Raw genomic sequence first — 20,539 nt, forward strand, 5'->3', positions numbered from 1 at the left:
TTCAGTGGTTTGGTGCTGGCATTTGCCTCTGTATTTGCTGTATTCTGGCTGTGTCTCTCAGGAGCGATCTACATCCGGCTCCTGTCGGTCTGCACTTCTTTGCTTCATCCATCTTGTCTAATTGGGTGGCTGTATATGTATGGGCCACATGTGGGGCAGGCTCTGGATGGGTGTTCCTTCAGTCTCTGTTTTAATCTTTGCCTCTCCCTTCCCTGCCAAGGGTATTCTTTTTCCTCATTTAAAGAAGGAGTGAAGCATTCACATTTTGATCATCCGTCTTGAGTTTCGTTTGTTCTAGGGATCTAGGGTAATTCAAGCATTTGGGCTAAAAGCCACTTATCAATGAGTGCATACCATGTATGTCTTTCTGTGATTGGGTTAGCTCACTCAGGATGATATTTTCCAGTTCCAACCATTTGCATACGAATTTCATAAACTCGTTGTTTTTGATAGCTGAGTAATATTCCATTGTGTAGATGTACCACATTTTCTGTATCCATTCCTCTGTTGAAGGGCATCTGGGTTCTTTCCATTTTCTGGCTATTATAAATAAGGCTGCGATGAACATAGTGGAGCACGTGTCTCTTTTATATGTTGAGGCATTTTTTGGGTATATGCCCAAGAGAGGTATAGCTGGATCCTCAGGCAGTTCAATGTCCAATTTTCTGAGGAACCTCCAGACTGATTTCCAGAATGGTTTTACCAGTCTGCAATCCCACCAACAATGGAGGAGTGTTCCTCTTTCTCCACATCCTCGCCAGCATCTGCTGTCACCTGAGTTTTTGATCTTAGCCATTCTCACTGGTGTGAGGTGAAATCTCAGGGATGTTTTGATTTGCATTTCCCTTATGACTAAAGATGTTGAACATTTCTTTAGGTGTTTCTCAGCCATTCAGCATTCCTCAGCTGCGAATTCTTTGTTTAGCTCTGAACCCCATTTTTTAATAGGGTTATTTGTTTCCCTGCGGTCTAACTTCTTGAGTTCTTTGTATATTTTGGATATAAGGCCTCTATCTGTTGTAGGATTGGTAAAGATCTTTTCCCAATCTGTTGGTTGCCGTTTTGTCCTAACCACCGTGTCCTTTGCCTTACAGAAGCTTTGCAGTTTTATGAGATCCCATTTGTCGATTCTTGATCTTAGAGCATAAGCCATTGGTGTTTTGTTCAGGAAATTTTTTCCAGTGCCCATGTGTTCCAGATGCTTCCCTAGTTTTTCTTCTATTAGTTTGAGTGTGTCTGGTTTGATGTGGAGGTCCTTGATCCACTTGGACTTAAGCTTTGTACAGGGTGATAAGGATGGATTGATCTGCATTCTTCTACATGTTGCCCTCCAGTTGAACCAGCACCATTTGCTAAAATGCTATCTTTTTTTCCATTGGATGGTTTTGGCTCCTTTGTCAAAAATCAAGTGACCATAGGTGTGTGGGTTCATTTCTGGGTCTTCAATTCTATTCCATTGGTCTATCTGTCTGTCTCTGTACCAATACCATGCAGTTTTTATCACTATTGCTCTGTAATACTGCTTGAGTTCAGGGATAGTGATTCCCCCTGAAGTCCTTTTATTGTTGAGGATAGCTTTAGCTATCCTGGGTTTTTTGTTATTCCAGATGAATTTGCAAATTGTTCTGTCTAACTCTTTGAAGAATTGGATTGGTATTTTGATGGGGATTGCATTGAATCTGTAGATTGCTTTTGGTAAAATGGCCATTTTTACTATATTAATCCTGCCAATCCATGAGCATGGGAGATCTTTCCATCTTCTGAGGTCTTCTTCAATTTCTTTCCTCAGTGTCTTGAAGTTCTTATTGTACAGATCTTTTACTTGCTTGGTTAAAGTCACACCGAGGTACTTTATATTATTTGGGTCTATTATGAAGGGTGTCCTTTCTCTAATTTCTTTCTCGGCTTGTTTCTCTTTTGTATAGAGGAAGGCAACTGATTTATTTGAGTTAATTTTATACCCAGCCACTTTGCTGAAGTTGTTTATCAGCTTTAGTAGTTCTCTGGTGGAACTTTTGGGATCACTTAAATATACTATCATGTCATCTGCAAATAGTGATATTTTGACTTCTTCATTTCCGATCTGTATCCCCTTGATCTCCTTTTGTTGTCTGATTGCTCTGGCTAGAACTTCAAGAACTATATTGAATAAGTAGGGAGAGAGTGGGCAGCCTTTTCTAGTCCCTGATTTTAGTGGGATTGCTTCAAGTTTCTCTCCATTTAGTTTAATGTTAGCAACTGGTTTGCTGTATATGGCTTTTACTATGTTTAGGTATGGGCCTTGAATTCCTATTCTTTCCAGGACTTTTATCATGAAGGGGTGTTGAATTTTGTCAAATGCTTTCTCAGCATCTAATGAAATGATCATGTGGTTCTGTTCTTTCAGTTTGTTTATATAATGGATCACGTTGATGGTTTTCCTTATATTAAACCATCCCTGCATGCCTGGGATGAAGCCTACTTGATCATGGTGGATGATTGTTTTGATGTGCTCTTGAATTCGGTTTGCCAGAATTTTATTGAGTATTTTTGCGTCCCATATTCATAAGGGAAATTGGTCTGAAGTTCTCTTTCTTTGTTGTGTCTTTGTGTGGTTTAGGTATAAGAGTAATTGTGGCTTCGTAGAAGGAATTCGGTAGTGCTCCATCTGTTTCAATTTTGTGGAATAGTTTGGATAATATTGGTATGAGGTCTTCTATGAAGGTTTGATAGAATTCTGCACTAAACCCGTCTTGACCTGGGCTCTTTTTGGTTGGGAGACCTTTAATGACTGCTTCTATTTCCTTAGGAGTTATGGGGTTGTTTAACTGGTTTATCTGTTCCTGATTTAACTTCGATACCTGGTATCTGTCTAGGAAATTGTCCATTTCCTGAAGATTTTCAAGTTTTGTTGAATATAGGTTTTTATAATAAGATCTGATGATTTTTTGAATTTCCTCTGAATCTGTTGTTATGTCTCCCTTTTCATTTCTGATTTTGTTAATTTGGACGCACTCTCTGTGTCCTCTCATTAGTCTAGCTAAGAGTTTATCTATCTTGTTGATTTTCTCAAAGAACCAACTTTTGGTTCTGTTGATTCTTTCTATGGTCCTTTTTGTTTCTACTTGGTTGATTTCAGCTCTGAGTTTGATTATTTCCAGCCTTCTACTCCTCCTGGGTGTATTTGCTTCTTTTTGGTCTAGAGCTTTTAGGTGTGCTGTCAAGCTGCTGACATATGCTCTTTCCTGATTCTTTCTGCAGGCACTCAGCGCTATGAGTTTTCCTCTTAGCACAGCTTTCATTGTGTCCCATAAGTTTGGGTATGTTGTATCTTCATTTTCATTAAATTCTAAAAAGTTTTTAATTTCTTTCTTTATTTCTTCCTTGACCAGGTTATCATTGAGTAGAGCATTGTTCAATTTCCACGTATATGTGGGCATTCTTCCCTTATTGTTATTGAAGACCAGTTTTAGGCCGTGGTGGTCCTATAGCACGCATGGCATTATTTCTAACTTTCTGTACCTGTTGAGGCCCGTTTTTTGACCAATTATATGGTCAATTTTGGAGAAAGTACCATGAGGAGCTGAGAAGAAGGTATATCCTTTTGCTTTAGGATAGAATGTTCTATAAATATCCGTTAAGTCCATTTGGCTCATGACTTCTCTTAGTCTGTCGACATCACTGTTTAATTTCTGTTTCCATGATCTGTCCATTGATGAGAGTGGGGTGTTGAAATCTCCCACTATTATTGTGTGAGGTGCAATGTGTGTTTTGAGCTTTAGTATGGTTTCTTTTACGTATGTAGGTGCCCTTGTATTTGGGGCATAGATATTTAGCATTGAGAGTTTATCTTGGTGGATTTTTCCTTTGATGAATATGAAGTGTCCTTCCTTATCTTTTTTGATGACTTTTAGTTGGAAATTGATTTTATTTGCTATTAGAATGGCTACTCCAGCTTGCTTCTTCTGACCATTTGCTTGGAAAGTTGTTTTCCAGCCTTTCACTCTGAGGTAGTGTCTGTCTTTGTCTCTGAGGTGTGTTTCCTGTAGGCAGCAGAATGCAGGGTCCTCGTTGTGTATCCAGTTTGTTAATCTATGTCTTTTTATTGGGGAGTTGAGGCCATTGATATTGAGAGATATTAAGGAATAGTGATTATTGCTTCCCGTTATATTCATATTTGGATGTGAGGTTATGTTTGTGTGCTTTCATTCTCTTTGTTTTGTTGCCAAGACGATTAGTTTCTTGCTTCTTCTAGGGTATAGCTTGCCTCCTTATGTTGGGCTTTACCATTTATTATCCTTTGTAGTGCTGGATTTGTAGAAAGATATTGTGTAAATTTGGTTTTGTCATGGAATATCTTGGTTTCTCCATCAATGTTAATTGAGAGTTTTGCTGGATACAGTAACCTGGGCTGGCATTTGTGTTCTCTTAGGTCTGTATGACATCAGTCCAGGATCTTCTGGCCTTCATAGTTTCTGGCGAGAAGTCTGGTGTGATTCTGATAGGTCTCCCTTTATATGTTACTTGACCTTTTTCCCTTACTGCTTTTAATATTCTTTCTTTATTTTGTGCGTTTGGTGTTTTGACAATTATGTGACGGGAGGTGTTTCTTTTCTGGTCCAATCTATTTGGAGTTCTGTAGGCTTCTTGTATGCCTATGGGTATCTCTTTTTTTAGGTTAGGGAAGTTTTCTTCTATGATTTTGTTGAAGATATTTACTGGTCCTTTGAGCTGGGAGTCTTCACTCTCTTCTATACCTATTATCCTTAGGTTTGATCTTCTCATTGAGTCCTGGATTTCCTGTATATTTTGGACCAGTAGCTTTTTCTGCTTTACATTATCTTTGACAGTTGAGTCAATGATTTCTATGGAATCTTCTGCTCCTGAGATTCTCTCTTCCATCTCTTGTATTCTGTTGGTGAAGCTTGTATCTACAGCTCCTTGTCTCTTCTTTTGGTTTTCTATATCCAGGGTTGTTTCCATGTGTTCTTTCTTGATTGCTTCTATTTCCATTTTTAATTCCTTCAACTGTTTGATTGTGTTTTCCTGGAATTCTTTCAGGGATTTTTGTGTCTCCTCTCTATGGGCTTCTACTTGTTTATTTATGTTTTCCTGGAATTCTTTCAGGGATTTTTGTGTCTCCTCTCTATGGGCTTCTACTTGTTTTTTTATGTTTTCCTGGAATTCTTTCAGGGATTTTTGCGATTCTTTCAGGCATTTTTGCGATTCCTCTCTGTAGGCTTCTACTTGTTCTCTAAGGGAGTTCTTCACGTCTTTCTTGAAGTCCTCCAGCGTCATGATCAAAAATGATTTTGGAACTAGATCTTGCTTTTCTGGTGTGCTTGGATATTCCATGTTTGTTTTGATGGGAGAATTGGGCTCCGATGGTGCCATGTAGTCTTGGTTTCTCTTGCTTGGGTTCCTGTGCTTGCCTCTCGCCATCAGATTATCTCTAGTGTTACTTTGTTCTGCTATTTCTGACAGTGGCTAGACTGTCCTATAAGCCTGTGTGTCAGGAGTGCTGTAGACCTGTTTTCCTCTCTTTCAGTCAGTTATGGGGACAGAGTGTTCTGCTTTCGGGCGTGTAGTTTTTCCTCTCTACAGGTCTTCAGCTGTTCCTGTGGGCCTGTGTCTTGAGTTCACCAGGCAGCTTTCTTGCAGCAGAAAAGTTGGTCTTACCTGTGGTCCCGAGGCTCAAGTTCGCTCGTAGGGTGCTGCTCACGGGCTCTCTGCAGTGGCAGCAACCAGGAAGACTTCTGCCGCCGTTTCCGGGAGCTTCAGTGCACCAGGGTTCCAGATGGTCTTTGGCTTTTTCCTCTGGCGTCCGAGATGTGTGTGCAGAGAGCAGTCTCTTCTGGTTTCCCAGGCTTGTCTGCCTCTCTGAAGGTTCAGCTCTCCCTCCCACGGGATTTGGGTGCAGAGAACTGTTTATCCGGTCTGTTTCCTTCAGGTTCTGGTGGTGTCTCAGGTAGGGGTCCTGCCGCTCCTGGGCCCTCCCCCACGGGAGCCCAGAGGCCTTATACAGTTTCCTCTTGGGCCAGGGATGTGGGCAGGGGTGAGCAGTGTTGGTGGTCTCTTCCGCTCTGCAGCCTCAGGAGTGCCCACCTGACCAGGCGGTTGGGTCTCTCTCTCACAGGGTCTGGGGGCAGAGAGCTGCTGCGGGCCGGGATCCGAGGGTGTGGGACTTCCGGTAAACACAGAACGTGCCCGGTCCTAGAGGAATTCTGCTTCCCTGTGTCCCAAGCTCACCAGGCAGCTTTCTTGCAGCAGAAAAGTTGGTCTTACCTGTGGTCCCGGGGCTCAAGTTCGCTCGTGGGGTGCTGCCCACGGGCTCTCTGCAGTGGCAGCAACCAGGAAGACCTGTGCTGCCCCTTCCGGGAGCTTCAGTGCACCAGGGTTCCAGATGGTCTTTGGCTTTTTCCTCTGGCGTCCGAGATGTGTGTGCAGAGAGCAGTCTCTTCTGGTTTCCCAGGCTTGTCTGCCTCTCTGAAGGTTCAGCTCTCCCTCCCACGGGATTTGGGTGCAGAGAACTGTTTATCCGGTCTGTTTCCTTCAGGTTCTGGTGGTGTCTCAGGCTACTATGTACATTTCTATTAGTTGACTTTTTGTCTCCAGAAAAATAATTGTAATAAGTAAAATATAAGAAAAGTATAAATAATTCAATTGTAGTAAATCAGTTGAAAACATAACAGTTTAATTTGGTATTCCGTATGTGGCAATTCTTTGTTTGATTACTCCTCCTCAGGCAGTTAGTTCATGAGGACAATGAGTGTTCTAGTTTTATAATGTTTGGACAGAAATGGATATATTCGTCTGTGTTGTGTTGGAAGCACTGGCTTATGTTTGACTCTCCCAGCAGTCTGCCAAAACAGCTCCATTCTTCACTGCTAGACTGTCAATCTCCTTGATACTACATTCCAGATACACTTAACTAGGGAAGATTCCTTGATCCCTAAGAATCAGGGAAAAAAGATGGAGTGTTTCTTTTCTGATTTTTCTGATATATATATATATGTGTGTGTGTGTGTGTGTGTGTGTGTGTGTGTGTGTGTGTGTGTGTGTGGACATTCCTCACTACTCAAGGGCCATGGAAAGCCAACCTAAGTTGGAATGATAACTTTTCCCTGAGTGTTGAATCACTGAACATGTACACATTTCATGTTTATAGTGTCATTTGGTATTTAGAGAATAGGATGCAAAGTGTTATATTTTTATCAACAAGGGCTTTAGAGATATCAGGCAGATTATAAGGTGAATGTGTATTCTATTATAATATGACACAGGAGTGGGACCAGTACCTCAAATCCTGTACCCATTTGACCTTCAGTTTCTCTGTGTGCCACTACCACATCCTGGATTAAACTTTAGCTAGTCCTTCCCTAACTGATAACATCTTTCTACATCATCACCCTCAATCACTTTCATCACTAAGTGACTGCTTTCATTAAGTAATTGCAACCCCTCACTCCTTACTTCCTAAGTGGCCTCTTTCTACATTTCAGAAACTGTGTCCAGATGGAATTTGGCTACTGGGGATTTTAAAATTATGGAGACTACAATATTTTTAAATCACAAAATTTCATTTTGTAAAAGACGATTTGTTTTATATGCTTCCTAGATTTTTTCTCATTTCAATGTGCACAGTGGCCCAGCATAAAAGAACAGCATGGTGCTAATTAGTCTTAAGGTCATGTGGAGTTCTGTCTTTCCTGTCACACCAATTGCAAACATTTTTATTATTCATGGACTTCACAACAAATGAGGGGGTCTGATGTACTGAGCTTAATTTTTTTTTTTTACAGTCTAAACTTAGAACCCGATGGCTTTTCTCTTTATAAGCTCAGGAGTTTACAGAATTTCTATTTTACTGTTATTATTTTTTGTTCTTGAAAATCTTCTACACCCTTAAATGAACTTGTTCTCTGATAATTTCATACATTTACTAAAATTATGATCCCTTGATCTCTTTAATTTCCCTCCCAGTCCTATTATTTTACAAGTTTCTTCACTATATCCACTTGTATTTACTCATTACATACTTATTATGTTTTTTAAAATATATTTAGATAAACATTTTTGAGATTATAATTACTTATTCAAAAACCTCCCTTACTGTCTTCTAAATTCTTGGCCTCTTTTTTCCCTTAATTGTTATTACATTTGTGTGTGTGTGTTTGTGTGTGTGTGTGTGTGTGTGTGTGTGTGTGCATGCAAACACCTAAATACATAAATACAAACTTCTCAATCTGTATATTTCTTGTATGTTCTATAACATTAACTACATGCTTTCATGGTTGACCATGTAAGAAACTACACTCAAAGTCTTACCAACATAGCTGACTAAACATGGCCTGAACAAGAATAATAATAACTAACGTGGCAGTAAGAAAGCTCATAAGGCCTTAGATCTACACAAATGCTGAGAACAGCAGAAAGTATTTTTTCTGGAGAAGAGGTCTAGAAGAAGGCCTCCAAATTGAGGCCAACCAAGTTTAACCCTGGCCCTATACACGTGACCATAGTTTTCAGTGCATTGATTGAAAGTATTGATTGGCAACTAGTAGATTCTTCAATGGGTACACAAATGAAGACAAATATAAAGAGTCAGAACATAGAGAAAAGGGCTGTGAAATAGTTTTCTACCCAATACAGTTCTGACCTTACAGAAACAGTGCCTACCTACAAGGGACCTATACAAAACTGGGCCTGATAACCTTAGAGTTCCTAACCCTCTCCACAGAACTTTTAGAATCGTAAATTTTAAAATTAATTAATTAATTTATACATTCTAGATATCCTTATTCCCCTCCTGGTCCACCCCTTGAGAGTTCCACATTCCATACCTCATCCTCTCGGCACCGATGCACTCTCCCCAGTCTTCACAAGGCTGTCCCCACCCCACCCACCCCACCAGACCTAATTTTTTTAAGGCAGAGTTTCATTATGTAGATCAGGCATACTAATATCTTATATAATCCACATTCAGTTTTATTTATTTTTTACTCTTTATAAAATTTTATTTTTTTACTTATTCAATTTACATCCTACTTACTCACTACTCCACATTACCCCTCCCAGAATCCTTTCCCTCATCCACCCTCTACTTCTCTTCTGAATGGGTGGGGACCCCCACCCCCATCCCTCGTGTATTCCCCACCATGGCACATAAAGTCTCTGCAAGGATAGAGCCTTCTCTCCCATTAAGGCCAGACAAGGCAGCATAGCTAGAAGAACATACACCACATACAGGCAACAGCCTATGGGATAGCTTCCCCCCAGCCACCCGTTCCAGTTGTTCAGGACCCACATGATGACATAGCTTCAGATCTGCTACATATGTGCAAGGAGGACCCAAGTCCATCCCACGTAGGTTCTTTGGTTGGTGGTTCAGATTCTCAGAGCGTCAAGGATCCAGGTTAGTTGACTGTATTGGTCTTCCTATGGAATTCCTATTCCATTCAGGGTCCCACAATCTCTTCTATTCTTCCCTACAATTCTCCAGGCTCGAGTCACTGTTTGGCAGTGGGTATCTGTTATTTATCTTTGAATCAACTGAACTGGGTCGAACTTCTCAGAGGGCAAGTTGCTCCTGTCTGCAAACATAACAGAGTATCATTAATAGTGTTAGGAATAGGTACTTGCTCATGGGATGGGTCTCAATTTGAGCCGGTTATGTGTTGACTATCCCCTCAGTCTCTTCTCCATGTCCTCTTCCCTATATTTCTTGTAGACAGTATAAATTGGATTGAAAGTTTTGTAGGTTTGTTGGTGTCCCTATAGCTCCACTGGGGTTCCTGCCTAGCTCCAGGAGGTGGCCTCTGTATCAGGTTCCATATCCCCAGTGCTGTGAGTAACAAGTAAGAATACTCCCATTGATTCTTGGGCACCTCCCTTATCCCAGGTCTTGGTCTTGTTTCAGAGATGCCCCAATCCTACCAGTATCAGTTGCAGATTTCCATTCAGTCTCATGATTATCTGACCATCCTTCCTGCCCCTCCCCACACTTGATCCTGAACACCCACCCCCCAATCGCCCTCCCCATCTCCTGTCCCATCCATCCCTCTGGCCCTTGAGACTATTTTATTCCCCTTTCTAAGTTAGCTTCAAGCATCCTTGCTGATGTCTTCCTTCTTACTTAGCTTCCTGGGTCTGTGGTGTGTAGCATGGATGTCCTATATTTTGTGGTTAATACCCACTAATAAGCAAGTAAATACTATGTATGTCCTTTTAGAACTGAGTTACCTCACTCCAGATGATATTCCCAAGATTTATCCATTTGCCTGAAAAATTGATGTTTTTGTTTTTAATAGCCGAATAGTATTCCATTGCATAGATGTGGCTCCTTGTATTATGTTAATTTGGGTCCCCAAAATTGTTTGCATGAGAATCCACACATGTGCAAATAAGACACTAAGGGATCCTACCCTCAGTTGGTTCTGATTGGCAAATAAAATTTCTGGCAGCCAATGGTTAGGTAGGGCAGAGAGAGGTAGGAATTTTAGGATTTTGGGGCCAGAGATTGAGGGATAAGGAGAGGGAGATCTGCCATGCTGGGCCTGAGAAGGTGTGGGATAGAAAGCATAGCCACTATGTAGGGGATTATGGCCCAAGAGGGCTGGAGGTCTGGGTTCAGTGTAACGAAGATGGAATATAGGATTTACTAAGTAATAACTCGAGAATGTCAGAGGGTGGTAGATTAGCCCTGTGGAGGCTAATGTGTGCTGGTGAAGCATCTTTTGGGTCTATGCCCAGGAATGGTATAGATGGGTCTTGAGGTAGAACTATTCCCAGTTTTTTTATGAAAGCATCAAATTAATTTCAAATGTGGTTGTACAAATTTGTAATCCCACCCTTAGTAGAGGAGTGTTCCCCTTGTTCCACATCCTCCCCAGCATGGACTATCACTTGAGTTGAGTATTTAATCTTAGACAATTGGCCCACGTTCAGTTTTGAATGTTACAAATCCACCTGTATCAGAATCGCCAATGCTGTGATAACAGCTATGTGTTCGTTGAAATTCTCCTTGTTAAACAATTTTCTTGGTGGCTGAAGCCAATATAAAATTATTTAAGTCCAGACACTACGGAGAATACTATGTTTCCTTTCTTTCTCTTTCTCTCTCTCTCTCTCTTTCTTTCTTTCTTTCTTTCTTTCTTTCTTTCTTTCTTTCTTTCTTTCTTTCTTTCTCCTTTCCTTCCTTTCTTCCTTTCATTTACTTATTTATTTTTTGGTGGAAGAATCTTTATCTCTTATTTTCTCCCTGTGGAATTCCATTCTACAAATCCTTAGCTACCACATTTATGAAAATTATCTTTTCAATCTTCTTTTAACAGAACTGGCTGAACATGAAAGGATAGAAATCAAGAAACTCTACTTACCATTCCACCCCTCTCCCTCTTCCTTTTCCTGCCTTATTTTCTCCTGTTCTCATTCATGCTTATGTTCTTGTTCTTTTTGTTCTTGTTTTTTTCCTCCTCTTTCTTTCCACCTTCTAGGTCCCCATCTACCGCCCCCTGCTTTTCCCTTCTTCTCCCCCTCTTCGTTCTCCTCCTCTTCCTCCTCTTTTTTCCTTCTCATTCCCCTTATCCTCATTCTTCTTTTTCATCCTCCTTCTCTGCCTTCCTCCTCTCCCCTTCTTCTCCTCCTTCCTCCACCTCAGCTTTCTTCCTGCTTCATTCTTCCCCTCTCCTTCCCTTTCTCCTCCTCCTTATTTTCCTTGGTACATTTCTTTTTTATTTTTTCTAACTACTTGATGTTAAATTCTGCTAAAGCTTTCTATTGTCCGTTTGACTTATGCTACTCAAGAATATTAACTGGAAGTCCTTGAAAGTTTGACTACCTTAAATATAATTTTAACTGTATCAATAATATATACTATTTGACTATATGGGATAATATAGTTTCTTTTTTTGCATTTTTGTGGTAACATGACTCTTTTAACTTTCTTTTTGTACCTACACAATTTTAAAAAAAATTATTATTTTTTATATATTTAAACGTGCTCAGATTTGTTTATATGCACTAATGTGTCAAATTCCTATGGAAGACAGGGAACTGGATCTAATATTACAAACAGTTGTATTCTCCTGTTATAATTTCTAGGAAACTGAACTAAGATCCTATGCCTGAGTAGTAAGAGTTCTTAACTGTTGCACTATGTCTCTAGTTCCTAAAATTATTTATTAATGAAGTCAAATAAAGAAGCAATACTTAGACAATTTTAAAAGAAACCACAGCTGGTGTGTGAACTAAGACGTGTAACCATGGTACTTGGAAGGTGGAAGGAGAATTGCTACATATTCTATACCAATGTGTATACATAATGAGTTCTATGGGGAGCTGAGTTAGTGTGAGGTGCTGTCTCAATAATAAGAAAAATAATTTAAATTATAAAATATCAATTTGTGCCAGCCAATGTAACTACCTCTATTTTTTTTTTTTTTTTGGAGCTGGGGACCGAACCCAGGGCCTTGCGCTTCCTAGGTAAGCGCTCTACCACTGAGCTAAATCCCCAGCCCCGTAACTACCTCTATTATTATTTATGCTAGTACTATTTATGTCTGCAAAAAGTATTGAATTAATTTGTTGTGTTACTTCGTAGCTTGAAGGATTAATATAATGTAGTAATTCTAAAAAATCTAGTTCTCAAAAATGTTAGTCCACATGAAAAAAATAACTTCTTTTGGAAAATGTGGAAAATGACATTAAAAAATTATGTGTAAAACAAAAGACAAATTCGTATTCATCAGACTCACTGTAACTCTGAGGAGCTAACACCATCAAAAGATAATTGTATAGATCAAGTAGAAATAAATGAAATATATACAATCACTTGATTTGCTATTTATAAGCTGAGAAATACACTGATATGATCAATCAATTAGAATCAGCGAAATCATATTTATATATTTCTTAATGGTGAGACATATAAGCATATTGAAAGGATACAAAAATTATTTTAATATGGTCTTCTTACAGAACAATCTTAAAACATATACTCTAATAAGTGGTTATTATATCACTGTAGATAATTTTAAAAAGTTTTAATTCTGGGCATATAGTTAATAAATAAGACCAGCAAAGAAATACAAGTGAGCACCTCAGCTCATTTATGAACAGTTTAGAGTACTGATTTTAAGTGAAAGGTTCCCAAATGTGAAGAAAAATGGGTAGAGTGAGACAAGATCATGGGACAATAAGGATCTTTGTATTACTGAGCTAAAACTAACATTATACATTGAAATGAAAATATTGACAAAGAGCTAATGTCATAAAAGTATTTGAGAAAGTCAATTTTGGCAAAGTAATAAGAATTCCATTTTACACAAACAAATATTATGGAGTACAAATAAAAATTACTACATTGAAAAATTAACATTAAGTTTGAGTGAAAAAACTATTACATAGACAAATGAATACAACAGAATTATATATATATATTTATATATATAATTATATATATATAATTATTTCCCATGACACCTCATTGTGTCACTATCCTTAGCACTAGTGTGTGTGTGTTTGTGTGTGTGTGTGTGTGTGTGTGTTTGTGTGTTGTATTTAAGTGGTGGTATGTGACTGTATACTCTCTTTTGTATAAAAATCAACTAATTTTGGATAAGATTCTTTTACTTCTTTTGAATTTTTTCACTATTAATCTATGGATAACAGTAAAAGTAATATAAATATAGTATACTGTTTAAATTCACATTGAAATTTTTTATGTTTTCTGAATGTACATGGAACAAGCATTCAACTTGGAAAATTTATATTTTATGAAAAGCCAAAGAAAATAATTTACACAAATTATTCAATGTCCTTTTCAGAGCAAATTTTACATCTTTGTTTCTTAAACTGTAGATCAAAGGATTCAACATGGGGATCACCAGGGTATAGAATACGGAAGCCACTTTTTCACTTTCAAAGGAGTGACTAGAATTAGGCTGGACATACATGAATATCAAAGTCCCATAGAAGACAATGACTACTGTCAGGTGGGACCCACAGGTGGAGAAAGCCTTCCGCCTACCCTCAGCAGAGTTCATCCTCAGAATAGCTATAAGGATGAGCAAGTAAGACACAAGGACAACAAGAAGAGAAGAAATCAAATCAAAGGCTGCCAAGATTAGAATTATCAGTTCAACTTCATGTGTATCTGAACACAACAGAGGTAACAAGGGGAGACTGTCACAGTAGAAATGACTGATGACATTGTAGCCACAGAAAGACAAAGTGAAAATCTTAATTGTGACTAGAAGAGAAACAAATGTACAATAGAGATAAGGAATTGCCACTAGTACCCAACATAACCTTTGTGACATGATGACAGTGTAGAGCAAAGGCTTACAGATGGCCACGTATCGGTCATAGGACATTGCAGACAGAATAAAAAGCTCACTAACAATGAACACAAGAAAGAAAGAAAGCTGTGTGGCACAAAGTTTAAATGATATTGTATTTTGGTTCACAACAAAATTTACTAACATTTTGGGTCCCACAGATGTAGAATAACCAAGATCTGTAATAGCCAGATGTTTGAGGAAAAAGTACATAGGAGTTTGCAGCCTGGAGTCCACAGTGGTGAGGATGATCATGCCCAAGTTTCCCATCAGTGAGATCAGATAGATGATGAGGAACAGTCCAAACAATGGGGCTTGAAGCTCAGGTTGGTCAGTGATGCCCATCAGGACAAATTCAGTCACCACTGTAACGTTGTGTTTCCCCATCCTGGTCTATTAAAAAACCTGTTCAAAGTATGGACACCAATATTATCAATAGCTATCTTATATGTTCACCTGGCAGACTTTAGTATACAACATTAGTGTAAGCAATGCATATTCAATCTTAAAAAATTGTTTGCTTATAAATTTATTGTTTTTAAATGACAATGTTTTATAGAGTTAGAGATGCATGAGTATTTTAATAGTGCATGATTTCATTTACCAAACCTTTTGACACCCCATATTCATTTTTATTTGTAATATGAATATTTTACTTTTAATATATAAGCTTCTATTACAACCAATAGATTGAGAACAAGTAAACTTCAATGTATCTCACTGTGGACAATATTTTTTCTCAATAATAGCAGATGATAATATTTTTCATTTTATGAAATACATAGACATTGTGAATAAATGCCAGAAACATATACAAATAGATTACAGTTAGACAGATAGATAAGATAGATAGAGTAATGATAGATGTATGGCAAACATAAGAGCTATGAAAATATAAGGTAAATGTTTGTAAAATTCCTAACAATACTCAGTATTCAACTGGAGGAAGCACATCTGACTATAACTTCAGGACATGGGAAGGTGATTGAAAGTCACTGTAAATCTGAGATCAGTTTGGGGCATATAGTCTAATCCTATCTGAACTAACCCAAAATAAAATGAAACAAGTACAAATGTTTCATATATTACCTCTCTTTTAGTCATGTAAAATTTATTGCTGTATATTTTAAAAATAAACAAAACCAACAATTTCAGCATAATTAAGTGAAAATTCCTATACCTATTGTTTGTTCATGTCAATCAACCCACTGACTGATACTGAATACATGTATAAATAAGCAATAAACAATATCTCACAGCTGATCATTTTTATAAGAATGGGACAGTTTCAGAGGATTTTCTTATGGACATATTATCTGAATTGTTCTCCCTCTTCTCCTTTTATAAGACAGGATATCATTTTGCACCCCAATTGTACTCACACTTTTAACAAACCTCTTACCTCACCCTCCTGAATTCTGTGTTTTCAGTTATATCTTGGCAACATTTGACCTTATGTTGTATTTCAAATGTAATTTTAGGAAAGTGCTTCAAGAACTAATTAAAATATATTATTAGCAATATTTACAATATTCCTGGATAAGATTTAAATTATTTTGTTACTATAGGCAATGAGAATTTCTTCACATTACGATAAGATGTGAGATAGGTTAGAAAAGCCTATAATTGATAAGATAGGGCTTAGATGAATGCATAATGATCAGAAGCTGAACAGATTAGGAAGTAGGAAGCATGTTTATAGATGAGAGTTATTATTAAATTAGTGAAATGATTATTTCTAATGCTCTGAAATGATGAAGGAAAATATGTTTGTGGTGAGAATTATAATAAAATCCAGGCCTGGTGAAACATGAACAAAAATTAAAACATAGAAATTAATATACATTATTTAAAATTTTACTTTCCAGTTTATAAAACCGCTTTCTGTTTTCCTACTTTGTCTTCAGTATCACAAGTCTATTGTGGAAACATATGTGCCAGGAAGCAGTATGAAATGAATATGCTCAAGGATTGTAATAAGAAACAATGTAAGCCTAACTATTTGTAATTATTCAAAGCAAAATATTACATTTGGTATGAAAGTGACTACTTGCACATTTATCTTCATTAACTTTTTAAGTTAGTATATAAGTTAATGCATTACACTATGACATATTTATACATATAAGTCATTATTTTCTGATCTTTTTTGCCATTCTTATTAGCTATCCTTCCGTCATCTCCATATAAAGCTCAGGAGGATCCCATTTTATTCTCCAATGTGTTCCCATTATTATGTGAGAACAGAAGCAGGTGTTGGTTTTCTTGTTAAGTTTGAAAACAGCAATGACCTTTCTTTCACCAGCTTTGGGTGACTATGAGGAGAATTAGATAGCTTTTGAAATTTATAGTATGAATTGGGTTACTGCCATGTTTTAGCTCTGTACTAACACTTTATCCTATGAAGAAATTCTAAGTTTGTTAGATCTCATTTGAAAATCAAGAATTTTTGAATATTCTATGTATCATAGTATTAATCCAATACTAAAATATCTACTTCCCCTTAAATAATCATTGACCATTGATCCTTGGTGTTTTTTTTTTAAACAGCAACATTTTTGGTATTATCAGAGACCACATGCTGCATAATTCGTAGGGAATTAAGAAAATTTTCATCATATCACTTTAGCATTCATGTTTTTATAGTTTACTGCTCTTTTACTCTCAGTTTTTGTCACCTTGAGATAAACATATACATACATAACATATTTATATAAGTAACAAAACAATGACATTTTAAGAATATATTTTAGTTTCTCCTTTAAAATATGTAAATATCAAAAGCCTCTTTAGAATTTATAGGAGAGAAGTTATATTGTAGGTACATTTGATGACATGAAGCACTGAATACTTAACAATAATTGGTGATAATTTTCTATGTCTTTGCTATTAAATTTAAACAATAGATATTTCACTGAAATATTGTGGGTGTGTGTGATACATGATACTCATTTTTTACCTGTAAAGAATCCTCTGTCTTGCGTGTCATGTCTTTCTTACATGGAAAAATTAACACAATTTATATATTCTCTCACCTTTTCATATTCTCCCTTGGGAGATGCCAAGCAATATTTTCAATAATCCCAGAACATTTCAGAGTATAAATAAATGCCTAGAGGATGTTCATTAAATGAGAGGAACTTATATTCATTAGTGTATGAAGATTTATTACAAAAAGTACACACACACACATGCACGCATACACACACACACACACACACACACACACACACACATATATATATATATATATGTCAATTTGAATCTTCTTCACCAGATAGCTGCATGTGAGAGAAGTCAGCCCAGACTAGAAGCCTGACATCATACATGAATTTATATTTTTATAAAATGAACAAAAATTATTAAGCACCTTAAAGTTTATTTTAACAAAACTTAAGAAAGTTACCACACCTTAGCAACAATCTTGAGTGCTTACTAAATAAACGAAAACAAAACCAAACAAAACAAACAAACAAAACAAAAAGAAAATCACCAAAAAACTTGCATAATATTTCAAGAATAGTAAGATTTATGATGATGTTATTTAATCTACTCACATTTAATACTTCTAAGATGCAAGTGTCTAAAATACAAAGGCAATAGCAGTGACAACCTTGTAAACTTTCAGCAGCTAACTGAGACAGAAGGCCAGCAATGACCAGCTTAAAGAAGCCATTTTTTAAAACTTTTTCATCTTTATTTCTTTACTTACATTTCAAAGGTTATTCCCCTTCCCGGTTTCCTGTCCATAAGCCCCCATTCCTTCCCTTTCCCCTTCCCCATATGGGTATTCCCCCAATACATCCTCCTTACTGCCCTCCCCCATATTTCCCTATACTGGGGGTCCAACCTAGGCAAGACCAAGGGCTTCCCTTTCCACTGGTGCCTTAACATGGCTATTCTCTGCTACATATGCAGTTGGAGCCCTGGGTTAGTCCATGTATAGTCCTTTGGTAGTGATTTAGTCCCTGGAAGCTTTGGTTGGTTGGCATTGTTGTTTTTATGGGATTGCAAACTCCTTCAACTCTTTCAATACTTTAATTCTCCTCAAGGGGACCCTATTATCAGTTCGGTCGTTTGCTGCTAACATTGACCTCTATATTGGACATGCTTTTTTATGGTTATTGTATTCACCTGACTTTACTCATTTAATGAAAATAATTTTGTCACTGAGATAAAGAAAAATAAGATAATAAAAATTTTCATTAGGTTGTGTAAACAGATATACACACAGTTATACACACATAAAATGTATGTATAACAATAATATTTAAAAAGAGTCAATGAATTTGAGAGGGTATCAGGTGATGGGAGGACTTGAGAAAGAGAGATAAATAAATAATACAAATTCAATGCACTCATAAAATTCTCAAAACATAAAAATGTATAAAAATGAAAAACATTAACTTTTTAAATTAATAAACTCCCTTTAATGCAAACATCTGGGGAAATAGCTAAGAAGGAAACTTAAGAAAATGTTCAAAGGGGTCTTTAGGAATTTTGTCATATTGATCAAAGATGGTAACTATAGGTATTAAGGAAAGGTTTAGAATATAGTAAGAAATCAAGATGGTCCAGCAAAGTAAAAATAGAAGATTCTCTTTTAAGGTCTATGACCTCACTAGCACAGAGAAGCAGACTATGATTCCAGTATCAGAGATTGCTCCCCTATTGTTGAGTGGACCTTAATTCTATTTAGTCAGCAGTTGGTTGTCATCAATATGTGATTGTCAGGCATGGTTCAATTTTAAAAGAAAGCACATAGCTTGGCCTGCCCTTAGAGGACGTGTTCTACTGTTATAGTGAGCCTGGCTGGAATACCCACAGAGGCATAAAATTAAGGTTTAAACAGAAATGTCAGCACTTAATTTTTCTCAGCTATAAAGAAATACCATCCATAGGTCAACTTATAAGGAATAGAAATAATGTTTCCCATATTTAGGAATTTTTAACCTTGTGACCAAGATGTCTGCTGGTATGATGTCTACTCGACATCCACCTCTCACAGATAAATGGCTAATTGTTTCTCTATTGCCTAAGACCAGAAGAAGAAAGCTATTTCCTCATGCACTATGTTTATCTCTACTGTGTAAGTGCTCTTTCTATCCAACTCAACTGGATCATTAAGTATCCACTTCTATTTTGTCACATTGGCTGTTGTTATCACTTTGGCTGTTGTCTTCATTACTTTACTGCTGAGAAAAAATACCACAACCAAGACTACTTATAAAAAATGTTTATTGGAGATTTACATTTTGTGACATGAAGGTAGGAAGCATGACAGCAGACACACAGACTAGAGCAGTAACACAGAACTCACGTTTTCATCCACGAAAGGCAGAGAGCATAAAGTGGGAGTCATATGAATATTTGAAACCACAAAGCCAGCTCCTAGTCACACACCTCCTTTGGTAAGGCCACACCTACTAATCCATCCAAAATAGTCCTACCAATGAGGACCAGGATTTTGTGAAACATTCTCATTAAAACCACCACAGATATTAATTGGAATACATGAGTTTGGGAATATATCACATATCAATAATGTTGATGCTATGATTTACAAACAGATACAAAAGACTGATTTCATGTTTGAAGAAATTTAGAAAATGTTCTTACCATTGGTTGACTTATGTTCAAACCAATGTACAAATATTCTATAGAGCACACACAAAATATAGAATTTCTGTCACCAAATTCACTAAGCAAATGAACAAAAGTCAATAGAAACAAAAATATAGCACTAACCCTAGTGGTGGTGGTGGTCTCTATGTAGAGAAATTCAACTCTGTGTATGTCAGGGGGAATATATTTGTATTATTTATAAACTGTTACAGTTATTATTCACTTATAAATTCTTCTGATGATCTTGTAAATATTCAGCAAAGACAAACAAAATTCTGAATGTACCATCAGACTTGAGGCGATCTTTTAAAAAATAAGTGGAATTTCATGACATCCAGAAAATAAATAGAAAAATACAGTATGTTTCATTCATCCTCTATAATTACTTTAGAAATAAACCATATTCTAATCAAATATAAAAGGCCTAAAGGACAAAAAAATGAGACAATAAAGCATATACAGCATTCATGACAGTGATTATGCTTGCAGTAGTTTAAGTCCAAAATATAAAGTAGCAATCAAAAAATTCCTGCGAACCAAACAACCACGTTCATGCCACAGACATATAAGTAAACATTTGCTCCCATTTGTATAAT

The 20,539-nt window shown here is 37.0% G+C and overlaps 1 protein-coding gene across 2 annotated transcripts; it reads right to left on the bottom strand.

The window, feature by feature from the left end:
* Positions 1-12,859: 12,859 nt before the first annotated feature.
* On the bottom strand, positions 12,860-17,314 carry Or8k3 (olfactory receptor family 8 subfamily K member 3). Of its 2 annotated transcripts, XM_063284302.1 has the most exons (2): positions 17,278-17,314; positions 12,860-14,723 (listed from the first exon to the last, which is right to left on the bottom strand). In XM_063284302.1, exon 2 carries the CDS (start codon positions 14,703-14,705, stop codon positions 13,746-13,748), a length of 960 nt encoding a protein of 319 aa, XP_063140372.1. In that variant the 5' UTR covers positions 14,706-14,723; positions 17,278-17,314; the 3' UTR covers positions 12,860-13,745. The 2 variants fall into 2 exon arrangements, with proteins under 2 accessions (XP_063140372.1, NP_001000682.1); NM_001000682.1 differs by lacking the exon at positions 17,278-17,314 and having other exon boundaries at positions 13,746-14,705.
* Positions 17,315-20,539: the final 3,225 nt, after the last annotated feature.

Source organism: Rattus norvegicus, chromosome 3, assembly GCF_036323735.1.
Source record: "Rattus norvegicus strain BN/NHsdMcwi chromosome 3, GRCr8, whole genome shotgun sequence".
In the NCBI taxonomy this organism is placed as follows: domain Eukaryota; kingdom Metazoa; phylum Chordata; class Mammalia; order Rodentia; family Muridae; genus Rattus; species Rattus norvegicus.

Excerpts from the sequence above, each read along its gene's own strand:
- Or8k3 (XM_063284302.1), bottom strand. The coding sequence starts at position 14,705 with ATGGGGAAACACAACGTTACAGTGGTGACTGAATTTGTCCTGATGGGC.